The sequence below is a fragment of the Podarcis liolepis genome, assembly GCF_965112155.1.
Source record: "Podarcis liolepis genome assembly, chromosome: 3".
Lineage (NCBI taxonomy): Eukaryota > Metazoa > Chordata > Lepidosauria > Squamata > Lacertidae > Podarcis > Podarcis liolepis.
In genome coordinates, this window is record NC_139557.1 from 43,005,801 (window position 1) to 43,027,679 (window position 21,879).

Consider the following 21,879-nt stretch of genomic DNA (forward strand, 5'->3'; position numbering starts at 1 on the left):
ACCTACTGCCATGAAGCATAGGAAACTATTAGTGTTATGCCCATATTTTAAAGTTCTAAGCCTTCGACTCAGTGCACACTAAGAGGGAGAGGAGAGACCCAAAGTGAGAAAAGGCAGAATTGTACCTGCGTGGAGGAGGTAGGCACTTTCCTGTATCACTGAGAGTAATTGATATATTTTGCTCTTCTTTGTTGGTACCAGCTTCTGGTGACTGTAGACCAAAAGCATATGCTAGAAGCACGCAGTGGGATCTTGTCTATCCTTCACATGATCATGTCATCTGTGACTCTTCTGTGGAGCATCCTGCACCAGGCAGACTCTTCAGAGAAAACGGCTGCTGCAGCTGCTGCATCCATTACCACCATTAATCTTGGATCAACAAAGGTCAGAAGAACATGAATGGTCCTGTGTGTGTCTGCATACTGTGTGTGTATGACTTTGTCAGACTAGATTGAGTTGTGTCTGTTTGAATGTAACCTACAAAGCGTTCAGTAAATCGCCAGCACAGAACCTGAAGAACCACCAGCAACCCTGCAGGTTAACAGAGGGCAAACTCTGACTCCAAGTTCCTCTTAAAATTTCCCCATATCCAGCCTTAGCCACTGATACCAAACATCCACAAATTTTATTCTAATTCAGTTTGCAGTGGGAATGTATCCCTTGCAAGCCCCATTTCATTTTATATCATCACCAGCACTTACATTCTCCAATGATAATATTTATTCGGGAATTGAATAAGCTGGGGGGAATTCTGTGTTGATAGAAGCTACAAATGAAGAAACAAATTCTTTATTTGTTAACAGCATTTCAACATGAAAGATCTAGCCCAGGTGTCAGCAGGGGGCCGGTCCACTGTCCCTCAGACCTTGTGGGGGACCGGTCTATATTATTTGGGGGGGGGATGAACGAATTCATAGGCAGGCCATTTCTCTACCAGATATTCAGCTGTAGTTCATTCAGTTTCAAGGTGATTGTAACATATATTAAGTTTTCAGGTACTTACTTTCATATGTGGTGGTCATGTGAGAAGATATAGGAATTCTGTATAAATGAATATATGAAATGAGACTTGTCCGATGCTAGACTTAGATCTCAGGATGGTATTATTATCCATATTTGATGACAGAAGTCAAAATGTTACAAATAAGAAATTACTTAAATTAAGCAGCATGTTTGACAATAGCTTGAAGATAGATTTAGGTGACAACGATTTCTCTGAATAGCACCAACAAACTTGGGGGGGGGAACCCACTGAGTTTAAGAAATTATTTAGGTTACATTTCCATATCTTTACAGTCAGTGGACAATAGCAAAATACTCTGGGTGCATAGTTTGATAACGAGGATGATCTTTAAATTTCAGAACCTGAGGCAGCAGATTCTTGAATTGCTGGGCCCTATCTCAATGAATCATGGCGTTCATTTTATGGCAGCTATTGCATTTGTGTGGAATGAAAGGAGGCAACACAAAAACGCTTCAAGGACTAAGGTATGTTAAGTAATGCAGCCATTTGAAAATAATTCCCATCTTCTTTTCAAATGGGTTAAAATATTAAGGTCCAGATTGAGGTTCTTGGGGGTCAGGTGCTTTGTATCCCTGGGAAGGCAAGTGGGGAGCCTGTCAGTCAGCCCAGTAAGTTTCATTGATCAGATGTCCTGGAGGAGGGGAGTGGTATCTTTTTCAGCCTAAAGGCCACTTTCTCTTGTAATAATAATAATAATAACTATCTGGGAACTCCATGCCAGAGGTGGGTGGAGCCAATGCAAAATGGAGGTGGAGTCCATGAAAAATTGTGCAGGGCCACACAATGCAACCCGTGTAATTTTGAAACTGTCAGGACTTCAGTGCTGGACTCAATAGCAATGTATAATACTTTTTAGGTCATTCCTACAGCTAGTGAAGAACAGCTTCTGTTAGTGGAGCTGGTTCGTTCTATCAGCGTTATGAGAACTGAGACTGTTATGCAAACAGTGAAAGAAGTCTTGAAGCAACCACCAGCAATAGCCAAGGACAAGGTATGGAAATAACTTAAGCTTGCATTTTTCAACAAAAGAAGTTGGTGTTACGATGGCTAGGCTGTGTTTGACAAACGTTAAAGGTAAAGGACTCCTGATAGTTACTGTATTTTTCGCCCCATAGGACGCACCTAGTTTTTTTGGGGGGGGGAAATAAAGGGGGGGGAATTATTTCCCCCCCCCCAGGCGCGGGGCTGGCGTGGGGGGAGCCCGAGCTTCCCCCAATCCCAGCCCCGAGAACAGCCTGCTATCCGCAAGCCTAGGGAGGCCAGCGGTAAGTCGCGCTGGTCTCCCCAGGCTTCGGAATGCAGGCAGCTCTGCGCAGCCATCGGGAGGCGGGCACAAAGTGGCGCCGGTCTCCTGTGGGTTGCGCAGAGCTTCCTGAAGCCTGCAGGCTTCAGCGAAAGCCTGCATTCGCCCCATAGGACGCACAGATATTTCCCCTTCATTTTTGGAGGGGAAAAATCGCGTCCTATAGGGCGAAAAATACGGTAAGTCCAGCCACAGACTACTCGGGTTGCGGTGCTCATCTCGCTTTATAGGCCGAGGGAGCTGGCGTTTGTGACTGTAAAACAAACAAACATACATATCCAATGCATTCAATTAAAACAGGTGAAATGTGTTGGATTGCTGCTGCTTTATGGGTAACTAAATTAATCAGTTTGCTTTGATTACTGTAATAGCTCATGCTAGATAGTTGTGGACACAACCTCATTTAATTTTGGAAATGAAAATGGATGGCAGTTCTGAACCTAAAAGATACATGGAGTTGACTTACTTAAGCCCATTGATTGCAGCAGGTTTACTCAGAATATAACATAGTTGGGTGCAACCCTTTGATAGGAACATTATTTCCAGCATCCAGTAAAAAAGTTGGTGGCTCTAAATTTCCCCATTCTGCACCTCCCTCCTAGTTCTCAAATGCCAGGAATGATGGTAACTTGAAATGGGCTGAGTTCCAAACCTACCTCTCCTTATCATAGATTACCGCAACTGGCATTCCAAGCTCCAGTTAAGCTTAGAAACCAAGGAAATATCTTGAGGGGGAAACCTTAAGAAAGACTGTATGTAGCACTCAGACAAGGAATCACTGTTTGTTAAATTGAGCAAGGCTTATTTTATTATATTGTTTCCTGGCTTTTGATGCACTTTGGTGGCCTTGAAAAAAAATATAACCGTTCTCTTTTAATACTTTGCTTCTAAATCTTTCTAGAAGCACCTTTCATTGGAAGTCTGCATGCTGCAGTTTTTCTTTGCGTACATTCAGAGGTAAGACAGTGAGTGGTTATGGGTACGTTTCTTTTCTCCTGTGTCACCAGATGAGATGTTTGCTGTGTGAGGGCATGCTTTGTGCAGTGGTTCCATTCAGTTTTTTTAAGCAGGTTTTGAGAACTTCAGGTTAAAAGTGTCAGAAGAGAAGCTGGAACCTAATTCCATCTTTTGGGAAATTAGCCTCTTTCTCAAGTTGGAAAATCTGCAGGATTATTTTCTGGTGTCGCATTTCCTCTAGAGTTCTTTTATCTTACCTGTTGGGTTGTTCACTGAGAGAAAACACCAGTGTTAGCTTTCAGTGTTTATCCCATTTGTTTGACATTAGGCTGCAGTGTGAAGAAGTACTCTAATGGCCTTTGGAAACCCATATGACCACCTCCTTTTTTTTTCCTTGCAGAATCCCAGTGTCCAATGTAGTCGACAGCTGGGCCTCATTATTGCTTCTTCTGAAGGATTCCATACAACTTGGCCTTCCAGCTCCAGGGCAGTTTCTCATACTTGGGTGAGCTATTTTGTTTGCATGAGCACCATCAGTTTTTCCTACTGAAAAATGCCAAGATCATTTTTCAGAGACCTTAAAACATTCTTGATGAGTGATAGGGAGTACCCATGATGATTTTAAGAGAGAAGTTGATCTCTTGCATTTGGGGGACATGTTGCTACCTCACATTTGGAGAGGTGGCTTGGCCTTCGCAAGCAAGGCTGAAATCCAGCAAATGTCATGTGTAACCCAACCCCTGTAACTGGCTCTAAAAAAGAACCATCAGCACAGCTTTACGTAGGTGACAGTAACCACAGTACTGCACCACAGTAATTTATTGAGGCCTCGTTCAGTTCAGAGCCCATGAATTTGAATGTGAGAGTTAAACACGTACTTAAAGTGCTCTCAACATCAGAATGGGGAAAGAAATCCAAAATGGTGCAAGCCCAATGCACAATGTGTTATGAACCAGAGCTCTTTTATAGAGGAGCATTTTTTATCAGAAGATGACAACCTTTATCAAACAGCATGTGGGCATGAGAGTGCTCTGATCAGAATTAACAAGCCTAATCTTGTCCTTTGATTAAAATTATTCTTATTAATATGAAACATGGCTCAAAAACACCAAGCTTGCACCATTTTGGACCACCACTGTCCATTTTGGTGTGTGTCATGTAGAGATGACCTAAAAATCTGCATGAATCTGCTAAAATATCACTTTGTTGTAATCCAAAACTTTGTTATCCCAGACCTAAACCCTTGTGTCAGCTTGCCTCGTCCATAATATCACCATAACCTCATGCAACCCCCGTGTTGTTTTGATGCATTTGGTATAATAGGTGATATCTCCACATATTTTGTTTCAATGCATTGATAACCACAGTGTTGGTATACATTGCTGTAGAAAGTATCAACAGTCACTTGTTTTATCATTTGGATAAATACACGGAGTGAAATCCGAACTGCTACATAAGGATCTTCTGCTTAGTAACTGGGTCTCCCAGAGGGCTTCCCGTTCCTGTTCAAACAATCTCCCTTCACCTGGCCCGCCACTTGCCCCCGAGAAGCCTCTTCCCAAAATTGGGTGACCTTTCGGAGTTGCCTCCAGTGTAACGAGAGATGCAGTCAACATGGGAAATTAGGCTCCTCCTTCTTTGCATATAGATAGTCTTGAGCATCTTTGCATTTCTGCAGTTGTTGTCCCCTTGGTTTAAATATTTGGTCCATCTGTTCTATTCAAGCCTTCATATGAAAGTTTACTTCTTCTTTTTTTAAAGCGTTTTAAATGAGTTTATAATGAAAAACCCAAATCTGGATAATAAGAAAGACCAGCGAGATCTTCAGGTAAGAAATTTATGTCCTTGGTTACTTCTGAGTACATATGTGCTTTTTTAAAATAAAAAAGCACCTTTTTTTAGTGTAATATTTTTAGTGTACACCGAAGCTGGGTTTTACCTGGGTTGCTTCCCAATTCTTTAGAAGGGATACATTCTTTAGAAGAGATCACTTTAATTATTGAACTAGTAAAAAAAAAAATGCTCTGATTTCAGTCAGATTTTTGTACACTTAATTTCTAGGAAATGTGTGCTGCGAGTTCCATGTTTAACATGTGACCCTTTAATCTGATGGTGTTGTTGCTTAGATGTGCCATGTTTTGCTGTCTGAAGTGAACCAGCAAATGAGGCCACCTCAGCTGTTTCTGGATTACCTTTGGCCAGTCACTACTTATGGGGAGCTGATCTGACACCCGCTTGTCTGTTGCCACGCTGGCTGTTTATCCTCATCTGATAGGCCCTCCCATTGTCACTCTTTTCATTCTCCCAATCTGCTTTGCAATCCTGACACATCAATGCACCAGGATCCTTTTGCATGTTCCCATTGCACAGGTTTCCTCAAGGGGGCGGGTCCGAAACTTTTAATTCTTGCGCCATTGTATAAACTCTGAGCGCTCTGAATACCACTGAGCAAGCGACCCCTTGCACCGCGGCACTGCCTTACGCATGCTCTCCATCACCCTCATGCAGAAATCGATCATGCAAGAAAAAGCAATTACTACTTCTCTTGATACCCATGACTCTCTTCATCATCTTGCATTTCTTCCCCTTGCCTCTTTCAGGATGTAACCCACAAAATAGTGGATGCCATTGGAGCCATCGCTGGCTCGTCCCTGGAACAGACTACGTGGCTAAGGCGCAATTTGGAGGTTAAACCATCCCCCAAGATCATGGTTGATGGAAACAATTTGGAGTCTGACGTTGAAGGTGATTTCCCGCCCCCTCCCTTCCCCCGCCCAGCGTATTTAATCAGTATCCAAAATTGCTTCTGTTGATGATAACAGTACAGCAGAGATGGGGAAACACTTTCGGCCTGAGGGCCTTATTCTAACATAACCGTAACAGGGCTGTTTTGTGCAAGCCACAGCCACCTGTCCATCATCTGAGGGACAGGTGAGCCTGGCTTCTCCAAAACAGCCTGATGGGCCTAATGAGGCATGCGTCTTGTCCATGCCCCACTGCTGCAGTATTGCAAGGCTCCTGCTATTTAAATTCATTTTACATCTAGCTGAGGGCTGCAAACCTCTCTACCTGTGTATCCCTAGCTAAATAAGAAACCGTGTCCTATATCTGTTTGTCCAATCCAGCAACCAGGCTAATGGTCGCACAGACCTTTAAAAAAATCCCTTTGAATGGCATTTCCAGGCAGTTTTTATTGACACCATTTTTGGGGGGTCCATTTTAAAGATTTATGATGCCAGCTGACTGACAGGTGACTGAACCACCTACCTGCCCAATGTGGTCTGCAGGGCATGTGCAGATAAGGATCTTCGCCTGCTGAGCTAAGGTTCCTTGCCCCTTGTTTATGGTTTAGGATTATACCTTATCTCCCATTCTGCCCTCCGGTTGGGGCGACGGCTGCATCTGCAGCCCTGCAGCTTGTGGCCACATTAGAAGGTAGGGTGAGAGCAGGATGAATTCCCCCAATGCCTTTGCATGATGGCATTGAGACCGTCTTGGGATCTCACTTGCATGTTTGGCAGTCAGCTGGTTGGTCTAGGAGAGTTGGGTAGAGGAACACCTCTGCTCATTCCAAACCCACCCCAGCCTGACAGAGTTTGGATTGCTCTGTCTGTGTTGCATATGAACACAGCCTATCTAAACAGTATTTCTTTTTGGTTTTATAATGATTCTTTATTTTAATTGAACCACAAGCATCCATTCTATGGAAAATAATTAAGACAACTTGTTGAGATTTTAGCGCCGCTAAAAATCACAAGATTTTGCAGGATTAAAAATATCAGTGGTTGAATGCAGATATATTTAGTCAAATTTCAGGTGGGAAAAGGGAAACTGGTGGAATTTTATCTCACAGCATACATCCCAGTGCTAACTTGTTTGATGTACTGCATATTTAAAGACCTGTGGCTTCTTTTAAAACAACTTAACAGATATTGACACATGGATTCGTTTTTTGTTCCCCACCCTCTCAAAAAAAATAATGTTCAGATATGTTGTCTCCAGCTTTGGAAACCTCAAGCATAACTCCATCCGTTTATAGTGTCCATGCCTTAACGCTGCTGTCAGAAGTAAGTTTTCCCCCTTTTTATTAGACTTTAAGATATTTGTTTGTATATAAATATAAGAGTTAGCACAGAAAAGAACAGAGCATTATTTCACGACACTTGCACTTCTGGAATTTTGGTAGGTGAATATTCAGATGTGCAAGAAAGCACATATTTTTGAGCAGCGAGAAGCCTGGTGGGCCACACCTGGCCCCTGGACCTGAGGTTCCTCACACCTGCACTAGTGAAAGGCAAGGAACCTGATTTTCAATGATCTCTCCTATCCAGGGCAGGCTCTGGTGCTTCCCAAAAGCTTCTCCTTAGGTTCCGGGGATCTTTTGGAGTAGTATGGGATATAGCATATGTGGCTGCAGTTGGAAGGAGGCATTAGTGAAAGTGGTGTGCCGCCTTAGGCTAACAGAAGAAGGGCCTTTGCTAGCACAAAGCTACCATTCAAATCAGTGGGACTGAATTTTGTTGTGGCTAATTTAAGCCCCGTTGGTCTTAATGGGCCTACTATAAGCATGACTTAAGATTGCAATCTTAACCTCACTTACCTGGGAGTAAGCACCATTGAATTCAATAGAACTTACTTTTGAGAAGACATGTTAGGATTGCCTTGCAAATCTTCATCCAAGCCCATGTCTCTGGAAATAGTAGGGAAGGGAATTGTCCATGCATGTGCTTTGGGGTATATTTTTTCCCTTTTTGCAGAAACAAAATTGTGCTGAAAGATAATATAGCTGTTGGCTCCCCACCCCCCACAAAAAAGCACACATTACGCTCAGAAGTTGATTTGGTCTTAAAACTGTCAGGTTCACGTGCTCAGTCTTGGACAGGATTTCTCTGCTAGGGACCAATTTGCAACAGTGCTAATGCAGCACATTTGTCAGTATACAATTCTTACCTGCTTTTGAGAGAATGAAGAAAAATCTATATTTTTTGTGCTATACTTAAGGAATTTGTGGATTTTTTTAAACAACCATTTAGTTTTGATAAGGTGATATTTCAAAGAGAACCTGTTAAATAATGTTTTCTTTGTGACGTTTTGAAAATAATGAATATAGCTGGAAACTGGGCAGTCATCCATTGAAAGGATATATAGTACAGTATTTATATATTTTATATGGTTTGTAAGGGCAGAAAATTGACATTTTCAATATTTCTCTTCTCTTGTAGGTCTTGGCTCATCTTTTGGATATGGTTTTCTACAGTGATGAAAAAGAGCGAGTTATTCCACTTCTTGTAAATATAATGCACTATGTTGTGCCTTATCTTCGCAATCACAGGTACCTCTACAATTACATGTACAACTTATTTTAACTATGATGTACACTTTCAGTGAACTTACCATTACAGTTTACATAAAGTACTCTCTGGACGAGTTTTCCAAACAAGGAAATGGTGATTAACTGCTTCAGAACAAGCCAAGATACTTAGCCAACTTAATAGCTTAATATCCTGAAGTGTTCGAAAGCTGTCTGCCATAGTTTCCAGGCTTGAACAAAGCAGGGAACTATAATTCATATTAGTTAACTATATACATTCTGGTTTGTTTGCTGGCTCTTGTGAAAAGGCTGTGTATGGGGCCAAAGGCTCATCTATATCTCTGCCTATTAAGATGAGATTCTGTTGTTTGAATGTGGTCCTTCTGTGCAGTCTTGAAATGAGCAGTTATATGTAAGGAGCACTAATACTTGCAGTGACATATGGCCCTACTCTGCAGGAAGGACTCCAAGGCTGGTGCTCCCCCACGCCAGATATTTCCTGCTATCCCATTCATCTGCCCCACTTCCCTTCATAGTAGATTAAGGTCCTATCTGGCAATGATTACATCCTTGCTCCCCTAGTAGTCTTTTTTGCCACTTCCCCAACTGCTCTTCTGAGTGCACTTGTATGAACTCATGTTGACTATTGAAAGAGTTCGGCAGCAAAAGTAGCAATCCGTAGTCTCCAACCTTTCCTGCTTCTTGGCATTTGTGAGACATTGTGAGATGTGAGACATTTTGCATTTCAGCAGCCTAAATTCTGATTTTGCACAGTAACTCTGTATTTTGCAGATAGTGTTCAGGACTATCCCTTGATATTATAGTAACTCAAGTCAGTTGCTGTCAAAAGCTTCACCAAACGAAAGCTTCATCACTGAGCCTATCCCAGTGTAAACATTCTGTGCTGTGTATTACCAATGGCAGGAATTTTATCTTTGTGGCTGACAGACTCTGCTGACCTCTCCACCAGAGGTGTAACGCACTTCAGCCACCCAGATTTGCATTACCAGGCTTGCTCTTTATGTGGCGTAACTTTCTGGTGTAAGATGCCTTGGTTTTCCCAGCTCTCTGCTTCAGGCTAGTTGTTGAAGGAGGACTTCTCAGGCTACAGATGACACAGAGCTGCTTGAATGAATAAGGCATGTTTCTGACAAATTAAGCTCTAAATGCTTCACCCAGTGCAGAGGCAGAGAAAGTGTAGCCCTCCAGATGTCGTTCAACTTCCAGTTCCCATCAGTCCCAACCAACAAGGCCAGCAGCCAACATTGCTGATGGGAGTTGTTGACTAGCCACATCAATAGTACCATCATGGTTGTGATTATGCATGTGCACAGTGGAGGGTAGTGATTTTCTAATAATGAATTTTCCTTTTAGGTGCACCCCCTTGCATGGTGCTAAAGTCTGCTCTGGAGGGTTTACTAACATCCAGGAGGAGCATTTGAAGAGGATGGGGCATTCAGTGGGCAGTTGTAGGCCAGGATCTGGTGTTGGGATCCAAGCAAGAATAATTTCAAATTGATTTAAAAGTGCTGTGTTCTGACTGTTTTTGTGCAGGGTTTTTCTTACTTGAAATAATTTTGAATTGGATTTGTTTCCTTGTTCCAGTGCCCATAACGCGCCCAGCTACCGAGCGTGTGTTCAGTTATTGAGCAGCCTGAGCGGCTATCAGTACACGAGGAGAGCGTGGAAAAAGGAAGCTTTTGACCTCTTTATGGATTCCAGTTTCTTTCAAATGGATGCTTCCTGTGTTAATCAGTAAGGCTTTTTGTTGCTCCTGTTTGATTTTAGTATCGGGGGGCGGAGGGAATAGGATTGTTTCCCCAAGACAGTTCTTGTCAACATGGGGCCTTCCAGATGTTTTGGGACTCCAACTCCTATTGGCTCCAGCCAGCATGGCTGATGTTCAGGGATGATGGGAGTTGAGGCCAGCAATGTCTAGAAGGCACCACATCAGCTCCCCAGCCTTAAGACAGCATACTGACAAAATTCTAGCAGTCTGCACTTTCCAGATGACTAGATACTCTCATTTGCTTGTATAATCTTCTGTTGGCTGTAAGGTCTACACTATATAGCAACATCACAACAGGGTTTCAGGCAGCTCTTTCACCAACCCCACCTGCAGATTCTAATGGTGAAACCTGATGCCTTTTGCATAAGGTGTGGCTGAACTTCGTTCCTCTGCTATTTTCTCTCTAGTTCTTACAGAGCTTGTTTCTCCAAGTTCCCACAATTTGTTAGTTCTGCACATCCACTGCCTCTACTTGATTCTATGCACATCTACCCATAGCTTGGATAGTGTGGTTGCTGATTCCAGAAAGAGCTTCTCAAATAGCCTTGGTTCAAGCTTGATAAGGGCTACCAATGACTATATTCTGCAACCATTGTTGGAGACAGTATGCCTCAGAATACCAGTTCAGTTGCTGGGGAGAGTGCTGTTGCACTCAGTTCCTTCTTGTGGACTTCCTAGGCATCTGGTTGGCCACTGTGAAAACAGGATGTTGCACTAGATTTCATTTTGCCTGATCCTGCAGCATTCTTCTCAAGTTCTTGTATCTTTTCTTTATACTCTCCCCACCCCCTAATCCCAAGACTCCCTCTGTCAACAGAGGCAGCTGCTTGGTTCTTACAGATCTGTACCATTCATATACTGCAGGATGTTATTCTGACGTACAGAGCAGAATTGTGAAAGGGGCATGCGTCAAACTGACACTTTCCCTTTTTATTTAAACCAAAATAAAATCCCATGCTTTTATTTGCAATGACAATATCATTTTAAATTCTTTTTTAGTTGGAGAGCAATCATGGATAATTTGATGACACATGACAAAACCACGTTCAGAGATCTGATGAGTGAGTTCTGGCTTTTAACTCTGTGTACAAGATCCACAGACACTTGCATGTTTGGAATCCATTCTAACAATATTGGCTATCATGTTGTAAAGATTGATTCTTCTGATGTCTGCATAATGCAGGCACCCCCAACCTGCGGCCCTCCAGATGTTTTGGCCTGCAACTCCCATGATCCCTAGCTAACAGGACCAGTGGTTGGGGATGATGGGAATTGTAGTCCAAAACATCCGGAGGGCTGCAGATTGGTGATGCCTGGCATAATGGTCCAAATCACAACTCATCTAAGCCAAGAAAGCTTGGTTTTTTGGCAAAAACAGCATAGGCATGATAGATACTTTTTCATTGACTTTGCCGTTGGAAGTAATTTTGGTAAACTTATATTGTTTCTGGTTTTGTGAATTTAATGTTTGTTTCGTTAATATCTTAAATTTTTCCTTGCTCTCTCTGCCTTCAACTAGGGCTTTGTTGTTTGTATGCAAGATCCACCTGCCAAGTAGCCCACAAAAGTGTGTCTTAACTCAGAATGCGTTGCATCCCTTTTTTAAAAAAAGAATGTAAAATCACTTTTTAAAAAGTATATTCAGAGAAAATTCTAGAGTACTGAACACCAAGACTTATTGATTGAAGTGACTGCTGAAGTGTGAATGATGCCAGGTCTATCCTACGAATAGTTCCCTTGCTCTCATGAATATAGGGAACAGTGGGAGAGTGCTGTGGCCCTCATGTCCTGCCTTGGACATCTCATTGGCCACTGTGAGAAGCAGGATGCTGGACAAATGGGCCTTCTTAAGAGAAATGCACACAAACAGTGCATTTAACTCATAAATAGGATCCATGTAGTGTATATGGTACCTGGCATAGATGTTTAAAGTGCAGAATACAATCGGGGCACTGACTTACGGCACTCAACTAGTGATTTTAATAACATACTTTAAATCAGCCTTTTCCAACCTGGAGTCCTGTGCCTGTTTTGAACTACTCCTGTCTCTGAGCCAAGAACTCGTCTTCACTAAAAGCACCTTCTCTGCTGCATGATTCCTTCTTTAGCACGTGTGGCTGTAGCTCAGAGCAGTTCGCTCAATCTGTTTGCCAATCGGGATGTAGAACTGGAACAGCGTGCTATGCTTCTGAAGAGGCTGGCCTTTGCCATTTTTAGCAGTGAAGTGGACCAATACCAGAAATACCTTCCAGATATACAAGGTGAATAAGAATTTTATCATTTCCCTTGGAGGGGTAAAGTACAAGTGTCCTTTGCTTAACTATTATTAGTGCTTTATGGATGACATGACCTCCCGGAGTTTCCTTTCCATTAGCTTGCACCCTGGGGAGGTCACTTCAGTGCTGCAAATGGGGTGGTTTGTCTTCACCTCTGGAGGCACACTCCCATTGTCTCTCAAGACGGAAGCATGCCAACCAGTCATGCTAGCTGGGCCACATGGGAGTTGGAGTTTATTAGTATGTGGACTCCCAAGGACTCCCCACCCCCGATTTAAACAGTAGTTAAATCTTCTGCTCTGTGTATTGGCACATAATTTGGGGCCAGCAGAACAAAGCATACAAAAAAAAAGTCCTGCTAACCTCTGGATCATACCATTGGCTTGTTATCATGGTCTCTTAGAAACACAGTGAACTGTTTACTTGAAAACTGGTACATCTCTCCCTCCTTCCCCCAGCACCTCTAATATTCTACATTGAGGGGAGGTTTGTGTGCGCATGAGTTTAGTGTAGCTTTCCTAAATACAAATCAACTAAAGCTCATACTATTAATCGGTGGTTGTTTTTTCATTAACTGGGCTGCAGATTTTTGAGCTACCAAATCTGTGTTGATTTTTCTGTTTCAGAAAGGCTGGTAGAAAGTCTCCGCCTGCCGCAAGTGCCCACTCTTCACTCCCAAGTGTTCCTCTTTTTCCGAGTTCTGCTCTTGAGAATGTCTCCACAGCATCTTACCTCGCTTTGGCCTACCATGATCACAGAATTGGTGAGTTGCAACTGACTTTGGAACATGGGGAAGCTTTTTTCTATATTAAAAAAAAGCCAATTGTGGCGATCACACACAGGGCCCCCGGACGTTTGACGGTCTATTGACCTTGTGCCACCACCCCGTATCTCAAGGGGACACACAGAGTCCAGTCAGTTGTTAACATAAACAAATAATCAAGTTTATTTTTAAATGCAGGAACAAGTGTATGGTTTCAGTTAATTTTTCTCTTGACAGTTTCTTATTCTTAGTTCCTAACAACTCCAAACTGATTATTCCCAACTATCTATCTGACTCCACCTAACAATTGCTCTCATTCTCTCACAATACAATCTACCAACCCACTGCCTATTCCTCCCTCTTCAACTCCTAAACCTCAACTGACACCAATAATTCAGTATCTCTATAGCCCAAGGTTAGCCAACACAGTGCCCTTCAGATGTTGCTAGGATACAATTTCCAGCCATTAGTGATGATGGGAGTATATCATTGCTGGGGTACAAGCTTACATGCTATGTCATGCATAAGGATACTGAAGTCACTTGTTTTGAGCAACCTGCATGGATCTTTCCCACCTGATCATTAGCCTGGAAGGAGGACACTAATTGAGTGGAAAAAATCAGGTGTTTGTTCACATGCATACTACCACCACCACATCACTGACAGTGATGTAAGGGGGATATGATTGGAATGTCCATTTGTTAATACTGTTTTTAAAATTTGGTGTGTTGTTGTTTTAAAAAAACAAAACAAACTTCAGGTCCAAGTATTTTTATTGATGGAACAGGAACTCACAGCTGATGAAGATATCTCAAGGTAATGTCAATTTCTCTTCTCTCATCTTATTTGCATAATAGTTGAAATATACTGTCTGATAGTCCAATTATTTTATATTACTCATTTGGAAAGTTTTCCCCCCCAGTCTTGCTATGAAAACAGGAACATAATTGGTGCCAATAAGCAGCAGTACACTTCCCCCCCCCCCATTCCAGTTCATGTTTAATACGGCAATCAGTTCACAAAGATCAAATTAGTCAGACAGGACCCTATATTGTAAAAGTAAATCAGACGTTGGTCTTGCTTCTTTATCAGTACTATTTACGCTAAATTATACGAACAAAGCAGAAGTGTAATTTAGAACCACTAGCTGCAGCTATCTTGTTAAAATTGTTTGGTGTTTTCAGAAGGGTAATATAAAAGTTATCCTCATAGAGAATTGTTCCAGTTCATTTAAAGTATACGCTAAGAGAAGAGCATTGATTTGTGAAGTGTGGACATAAGTGACTAAGAATAACCTGTAGTAAATTCATTTGAATTGTAGAACTTCAGGACCATCTGTTGCTGGCCTGGAAACTACATACACTGGAGGCAATGGATTCTCGACATCCTACAACAGTCAGAGATGGTTAAATCTTTATTTGTCAGCTTGTAAATTTCTGGATTTAGCCTTGGCATTGCCCTCTGAAAATCTTCCTCAGTTTCAGATGTAAGTACACTTTATCTCATTCAAATCCAAGTGTGCCGTAGAAACACTTCATTGTGAGAAAACCTTCATATTTAGGGTGATGCTTCTCTTTGAGCGGCAAGTATTTCTTTATGGACTGTCAAGGCAGGTGCTTTTACAGCCTTCTGCCACCTCACCTTGTGTTATGGCAGTGAAAAGGTGTCTTAGGTGGCACAGCTCCCCATCAGAGGAATGCCCTCCATATAGTGTTGGCAGAAATTCGGGAGAAGCAACTTGGTTAGGGGCCTACTCCCTCTCCCCAGTAACCAACATCAGCCCATGTGCTATCTTGTTTCACAGAATGCTTCTGTCAGGATGCCCAAGACTGTGTCCCAATATGTATGGCAGGGGTGTGTTTTATTACCATTTGGCAAATATATACAAAAGGAAATCAGAAAGGGCTGGGCAGAACAGAACAGAGCAAACAATGCTTTCAAAGTATTTCTTCTTAGAAGTGGCTTCTGTGAAACAGATTGCTTTTTATGCATCTAATTTTACTCCCATGGATCTTGGTTTTTCTTAGCAGATTTTGTCTACATAAAGACCTGCCTGGATATAAATTGACTCAACTAGGGAGGGCTGGTGTGTTCTTGCCAAAGATAACTTGCTGAATGCGATGACTTTGTCCTCTTTTTCTTTAACAGGTATCGCTGGGCCTTTATTCCAGAAGCTTCTGATGATTCAGGGTTGGAGGTGCGAAGACAAGGCACACACCAAAGGGAATTCAAACCATACGTAGTACGATTAGCAAAACTGCTGCGAAAGAGAGCAAAGGTATTTCATTTCTCTTTTCATAAATTATTACTACAGAATTAATGCATATTTTATATCAATGCATCAATCACACATTTAAGCTCTGATCCAACAGGAGCTGAAAACCATGTGTGGCATTAGGTAGGTTAAATTGGCAACAGCACCTATCAGGGGTGGGGTTCAGCCTTCAAGCCAACTTTTATCAGCTGTGCACATAGTGTCTTTAGCCTCTTGATCAAAACTTAAAAGTCCTGGAGAATGCCACATACTTGTGTTCAGCATATTGAGGACTCGGGCAGTCATGCCCCTCAGTGGAGCAGTTTAAAAAAGCTGCCTGCCTGTACCAGGTGGCTGAGGGACGAACAAGCTGCATCGGCTAAAGTGACTTGCCAATGAAGCTTGTTCCTCCTTCTGTGATTTCCAGGCCACAGGCACTCGACAGTGGTGGTGGTTTTACTTGCAATATACCCCCATCATGCTCTGGTCCTGGGCAACGTATTGATACATCACCCAGGCCTAGTAGACTAGGGCTGGGAGATATCTGCTTTGCAACATTGCAATATACCACCATATTGCAAAGCTTAGCTGGTGGTATATCATGTCAGAACAGAGTCAGGGAGGAAGAAGACAGCTGCCAGCCACACAGAGGATTAGCATCACCATGCACAGCTTCTGCCTCTGTCAAGGCCAGGTGGACAAAGCTGCCACCTCCTCCAGTGCCTGGTACACGGAGCCCTGGCCTCACAAGGCACAGGGTGAAGCTACCACCTCCAGCAGCTGCCCCCTTGGCATGGGGTGGAGGGCTGTCTCCTCCTCCCAGGAGAAAGAGGTAGCTTGCCCCCCCCCCCTGTGCAAAGGCAGCAGTTTCTTTAAGCTTCTCTGCTGAGGGGTGTGGGCAGCTACACACCCTCAGCAGAGAAGTTTAAAGAAACTGCCTGTCCATGGGGTGCAGTGAGTGACATTGCACTCTGGGCGATGTATTGATACATCACCCAGGCCTAGTAGTGACCAGTGTAAGTGTGCTAATTTTTGAAGTCTCCTGCAGCATTGCTTTTGTCTTGAAATTCTCCTCTCCTCTCTTCCCCCGTCCGCCACATATTAACAGAAAAACCCAGAGGAGGACAGTTCAGGGAAAACACTAAACTGGGAACCTGGCAGCTTACTCCTGACCATCTGTGCTGTTCGCAGCATTGAACAGCTTCTGCCTTTCTTCAACGTCCTGAGCCAAGTATTTAACAGCAAAATCACCAGCAGAAGCATTGGTCATTCAGGGAGCCCCATGCTTTACCCAAATTCTTTCCCTACCAAGGACATAAAAATGGAAACTCAAAAGACATTCTCCAGCAAAGCAAGACAAAAAATTGAAGAAATGGTTGAGAAGGACTTTCTGGAAGGTGTCATAAAAACATGAAGTGTACATGGTAAAATGTTTATCTTAAGTAATGTAACTTCAAATGAAACCACTCCATCCTTCCAGTGTGTATAGTTTCCTTTTTCATACTTTGTATGTAATGTATACTTCAGGGTGTATTTAATTTAAATACCTGTAAATAAGTTCTGGATGTGGCCTGAATCAAGTTGAAATATCGCTGGCTCATATCGATTATGGTGCCTACTATTAAATGTACATTTGTTTTGTCATCTTGAGGTATGTCTTTAAGAAAATTACCAATACAAGTTGCACATTTTTTTCTAGCTGTGTCTTATTTTCTGTCTAGATATCTATGCAGCATCTTACAGGGAGCCACTTTTCTAATCGAAAGCATGGAAAAGTGCTATCAGAGCAGTTCTGTGACTCAGCACTGCTCCCAACATTCACTCCTCTCAATTAACATTGTTTCTGCCATGGCAACTTCCTGTTCCACATTTTCAATTAAGTGACCCTCTCATATGGAGTTACAACTACGTTACTTTTAAATATATGGTTCAAAGTTTTTGCATGTTAAATTTAAAAAATTTCCTTCCCTTGCTACTTACTAGTAGGAGCAAAGAGGACACTTATTCACACATGCTTTCTTGCAAGGGGCAGATGAATGCTGCCTAACTATGGAAAAATGAAAAGCTTTGCTTGTCCAACAATATAGTTGTCAAAATTCAATTTAGTACTTTTAATTTAAAAATTACTTAAGAACTACAGTGACCTAATAAAGTTAACAGAAATGACAATGAGGAGTTAACTCACTTCTAAAGGAACTGCTTTTAATTATAAATTAATTTTGCATTTCATTTAGTAAAGCAAAAGCAGGAAGGTATGGTTTATGACTTACCTTGAAGGATGGTACTTCATTATACTACAGCCTTGGGCTGTTCTCCAACACCTCCAGCTATATGGTAGACAGCCAGGCTAACTTCATGTGCAAGTTTATCTGCATTTTCCTGGAAAGAATAATAATTGCAGCATGAAGAGATTGCAAGTCAAGTGAACACTCACTCATATCTTCATAGTGTGGATGCTTTGGACAGCTGTACCCAGAAACCAAGGCTGCTATAGTGATCCTATAAGATACCTATCTAAAACACTGAGTGCAGCTAAGATTAAGCTATTTCTTCCAGCTGCTAGAAGGCAACAATTACACCAAAGAGGGACTCACTTTTTTAAAGAATGTGCAAATTAACTGCAGATTAAATGCATTCAACATCGTATTTAATTTGGGGCCACAGAAACTTCAAAAGTAAGAAAAGGAGGGGTAGAGGAAGTGCAAGCAGAGATTTCTTCCAAGCAAACTACTATGGTCCTCCTTTGAGTTCCCCCCCATCTTCGAAGACCATAGGAGACAAAAGCTTTCTGTCCTTTTCTGTCTCTCTTCCCTCTTGCTTCTTCCAACTGTTTATAAGCAGAGGATGGAATGAGGAACAGAGGAACACACAAAAGACCCATGCTACATACTATTTTATTCTCCCCCCCCCCATCCTAAGAAGAGAGTGTACAAGAAGAATATCCATGCCTCCCCTAAGCAAAAAGACTAGGGAGGACACTTAGTTGATAATTTGGAGGTGCAAAAGGGGAAGATGCTCTTGAAGTCAGATTGTGCCCAAGCTGCTAATTGCTTAACCTTTGGCTGTATATAAACGTAATAATTAGTGTTTGCAAACAAAGTTTGCATAGTGGTGGGTGGGAACCTACTGTCTGGACTCAAAATTCATCTCTACCACACTGCATTGGGGATATTAATCACTTTGGTTCTGACCTGTGTGTCTGCTTCAGCATAGACTCTGACGATGTCTTCTGTTCCAGATGGGCGAACGAAAGCTCGAGCCAATTTAAACCTCTGGGTGAGCTCATCAATTCTCTCCTGCAGCCCTGGGGGTGTAACTGCTCGCCTTTCAGCATCCGTAGTGTCAATTACACGTCTGTCAGCAACCTACAAGTCCACGTAAAGGAAGTGATACAATCTGACTTGTTAAAAGCTCTAATTTTACCTGCAGATTTTGCAACAGTAAGGAGAGAGAGAACACAGACCTAGTTTTGATACGGATTTGTATTGAGTGCTCTGCAAAGCCCACAAGATATTGTCACTCCTGCACAATTCTCCACCTACATTTTTCAATTTTTGGTTGTCAATGATTGTCTCTTCCCACTTATACATAACTAGACCTAAATCACATTTTGTGTTTGTCAATCACTGAAACTGCTGGGTTATGCCAAGGTTTCTATCTCACTCTCCCAGACCTTGACCTCTTGTGAGAGTTGTATTAACATGCACACATTGGAATATCCCAGGCACCAGGAATGTGCTGTGATGAAACTCAATTCTATGTGAATGCATAACTAAGAAAGGGTGTGTGGAGGCACTGAGGACCAACATTACACCCCCAATTTCAAGGTTAATGACACATTGTGCAAGTTTTGGTTCATTGAAAAAACTCTAGTTAATTTAGCCTTTGGTCACTCAGTGCAACTATTTCCAGACATGCATGCTTACAGGAAGGCTTCCAAAAGCCAATTCCCACTGCAACATATAAAACGACTACAGTGATACCTCGGTTAAGTACTTAATTCGTTCCGGAGTTCCGTTCTTAACCTGAAACTGTTCATAACCTGAAGCATCACTTTAGTTAATGGGGCTTCCTGCTGCCGCACGATTTCTGTTCTCATCCTGAAGCAAAGTTCTTAACCTGAAGCACTATTTCTGGGTTAGTGGAGTCTGTAACCTGAAGCATATGTAACCTGAGGTAGCACTGTACATTGTCAGAAATGCCCTTGAACCAGCAATGTGTTGTCCAAAGCCAACCCGGGGCCAGAAAGTTAATGGGTTATTGTTACAGTGCACAGTAGTTGGGGTATTTTGTTTTGTTTTTTAAAAAAGGTTATCCTGAGTCTTTTATAAATAAAACTTCCACCAATTAGGGAGATTCTGTGCAGTAAAGTAGCAGACACCCATTTTCAAAAAGGTGCAGTTATCGATAGTGTCATCTCTGGCCTAAGCTCACATGCCATGCCATGAAATACTAATAAGCCAGCCAGCCAGCCAGGGAGGACTAAAAAAGCCTGAGGCAGCCAGAAAGCACTGGATCTGGGCTTCCTCAGGCCAGCATGGATCCTGCCCATCTCCTGGCAACAGAGAGCTGACAGCATGCTACAGCATCTCAATGACTGCCCAACAAACAAGGAAGACCCACGGGGTTGAAAAAGACCCTCCTTGTCTCTGACCCAACACAGTAATTTGTGTTTGCAGGCAGTTGGGAAAGCAAGAAAGTTTGTAGGTCACTGAAATGAACCACTGCTGCAACCAGTAGCATTTCTGTCCACCACTGACTTCCCACTAACCTTCACTTTGAGTTGCCGGCTGGGAAGATCTGTGTACATGGAGTCCCACTGTTGTACTGTGAGATTCTTCAACACTAAGATGGCTTCAATCACCAGCATGTCTGAGACAGCATCACCAATCGTCTGGCATAGACAGCAAAAAATAAAATAAGAAAGGAAAGGAGAGAAAACCAGTAAATAAAACCAGTATGGCAGAGGCAGCCTTGATTCCAGTTAATAATCTGGATTCTCACGCTCAGTGAGCCTAAAAACTGCCACGTGGCCTACATCCTTTAGGAAAAATATTATTTATTACATTTGTATACTGCTCTTCATCTGAAGATCACTGGGTGGTTCACTATATAAAAGTACAAAATGAGAACACAAAATACATAATAAAACAAAAACGAAGACAAGCCAATAGTAGGTAAAGAAGCTGCTTAAGAAGAGGCCATAAGTTTACCTGAAGGGTGTTTGTGTTGGTACCAGGAAGGAAGCACCCGCCACAATCTCACAGTGTAAAGCAAAGGGATTTGGAAATACAAATGTATTATCAGGCTCTTGGGAACTAAAAATAAATCTCCATCCCCCAGTCATTTTACAGGTCAGATAACTAACTCATTATCATCAGATTCAATTTGTCACTAGGGATGGAGCAAGAATTCAAACAGGAGGTACCTGACTCTGTGAGCACTTCTGCTCTAAATTATAACAAGCAACAATCAAAGCAGAACACATTGAGTCCACTTGCATGCCTTGTCAACTGATTCTTCCATCCCCAGTTGACAACCCCACCAGCACAAACATGAAGACCGGAGGGTCCAGGGAGACATCTCACCCTGTGGTGACTTTTTCCCATCAGGAAATAATGGTCCTACGAATTACATGATGCAGATGTATCCCAGATTATTAGTTTCCCAATGGTAATTTGCTCTCTTTTTCAACACAGAGTCATCATGTAACATCTTTGAACTATTAGTATTAAGAAATTTAAAGACAAACTTTAGCTCTTTGTCAACATTCCTACCTGATTTATCAAGTCAATAGTATTTTCAAGCATCTTTGCAGCTTCTCTTTTTTGGTTGTTTTTTTCCTCCTTCGCCTGGTATCTTATTTTCTGCTCTGCAGCTTTACTAAACAGTACCTGGAAGGAGGAACATATTCGACAGTCTGAGGGATGCAGCATGGCCACTGTCACCACCATCTCCCAATTACCACAGGTGATAGTGGTGTATCACTGATGCTTTGAAAGAAAGACTGGTACTCCCCCAAAATGATGTGCATATGATTGGGACACAAGGGAGTACACTAGATTTTATTCATACCCTATGAGAAATAAAGGCTCCTATCCCTAAAAGTAAGGTCTGCAAAGCTCCGTGCAGTCCAGCTTCCATTTCCAATAGCAGTCGGCCAAATCTTATTTCTGAGAAGCTCATGAAGAGGGCAAAAGTT

General features: G+C 42.3%; 2 protein-coding genes across 15 annotated transcripts in view; one reads left to right on the top strand and one right to left on the bottom strand.

Annotated features, from left to right (window-relative positions):
* DOP1A (DOP1 leucine zipper like protein A) overlaps positions 1-17,371 on the top strand; it is a 65,083-nt gene extending 47,712 nt beyond the window's left edge. For all 9 annotated transcript variants that reach the window (XM_083497449.1, XM_083497444.1, XM_083497445.1 and 6 more), the window contains 17 exons: positions 202-384; positions 1,363-1,488; positions 1,881-2,015; positions 3,229-3,284; positions 3,685-3,789; positions 5,046-5,112; positions 5,885-6,029; positions 7,272-7,351; positions 8,507-8,616; positions 10,201-10,350; positions 11,384-11,445; positions 12,493-12,645; positions 13,287-13,423; positions 14,184-14,239; positions 14,745-14,909; positions 15,572-15,701; positions 16,786-17,371. In XM_083497449.1, the coding sequence (XP_083353575.1) occupies positions 202-384; positions 1,363-1,488; positions 1,881-2,015; positions 3,229-3,284; positions 3,685-3,789; positions 5,046-5,112; positions 5,885-6,029; positions 7,272-7,351; positions 8,507-8,616; positions 10,201-10,350; positions 11,384-11,445; positions 12,493-12,645; positions 13,287-13,423; positions 14,184-14,239; positions 14,745-14,909; positions 15,572-15,701; positions 16,786-17,091 (2,166 nt within the window). In that variant the 3' untranslated portion in view covers positions 17,092-17,371. The remainder of the gene's footprint in view (positions 1-201; positions 385-1,362; positions 1,489-1,880; positions 2,016-3,228; positions 3,285-3,684; positions 3,790-5,045; positions 5,113-5,884; positions 6,030-7,271; positions 7,352-8,506; positions 8,617-10,200; positions 10,351-11,383; positions 11,446-12,492; positions 12,646-13,286; positions 13,424-14,183; positions 14,240-14,744; positions 14,910-15,571; positions 15,702-16,785) is intronic.
* The window catches only part of PGM3 (phosphoglucomutase 3), a gene marked incomplete at its 5' end in the record, with an annotated part of 17,742 nt that continues 10,041 nt past the window's right edge, over positions 14,179-21,879 (bottom strand). For 3 of the 6 annotated variants that reach the window (XM_083497462.1, XM_083497465.1, XM_083497466.1), the window contains 5 exons: positions 14,179-15,680; positions 17,948-18,056; positions 18,869-19,042; positions 20,449-20,571; positions 21,455-21,571. In XM_083497462.1, coding sequence (XP_083353588.1) covers positions 17,967-18,056; positions 18,869-19,042; positions 20,449-20,571; positions 21,455-21,571 — 504 coding nt within the window. In that variant the 3' untranslated portion in view covers positions 14,179-15,680; positions 17,948-17,966. Of the gene's footprint in view, positions 15,684-16,843; positions 16,982-17,947; positions 18,057-18,868; positions 19,043-20,448; positions 20,572-21,454; positions 21,572-21,879 lie in introns of those variants that run through there. The other 3 variants (XM_083497461.1, XM_083497464.1, XM_083497463.1) reach the window with 2 other exon arrangements.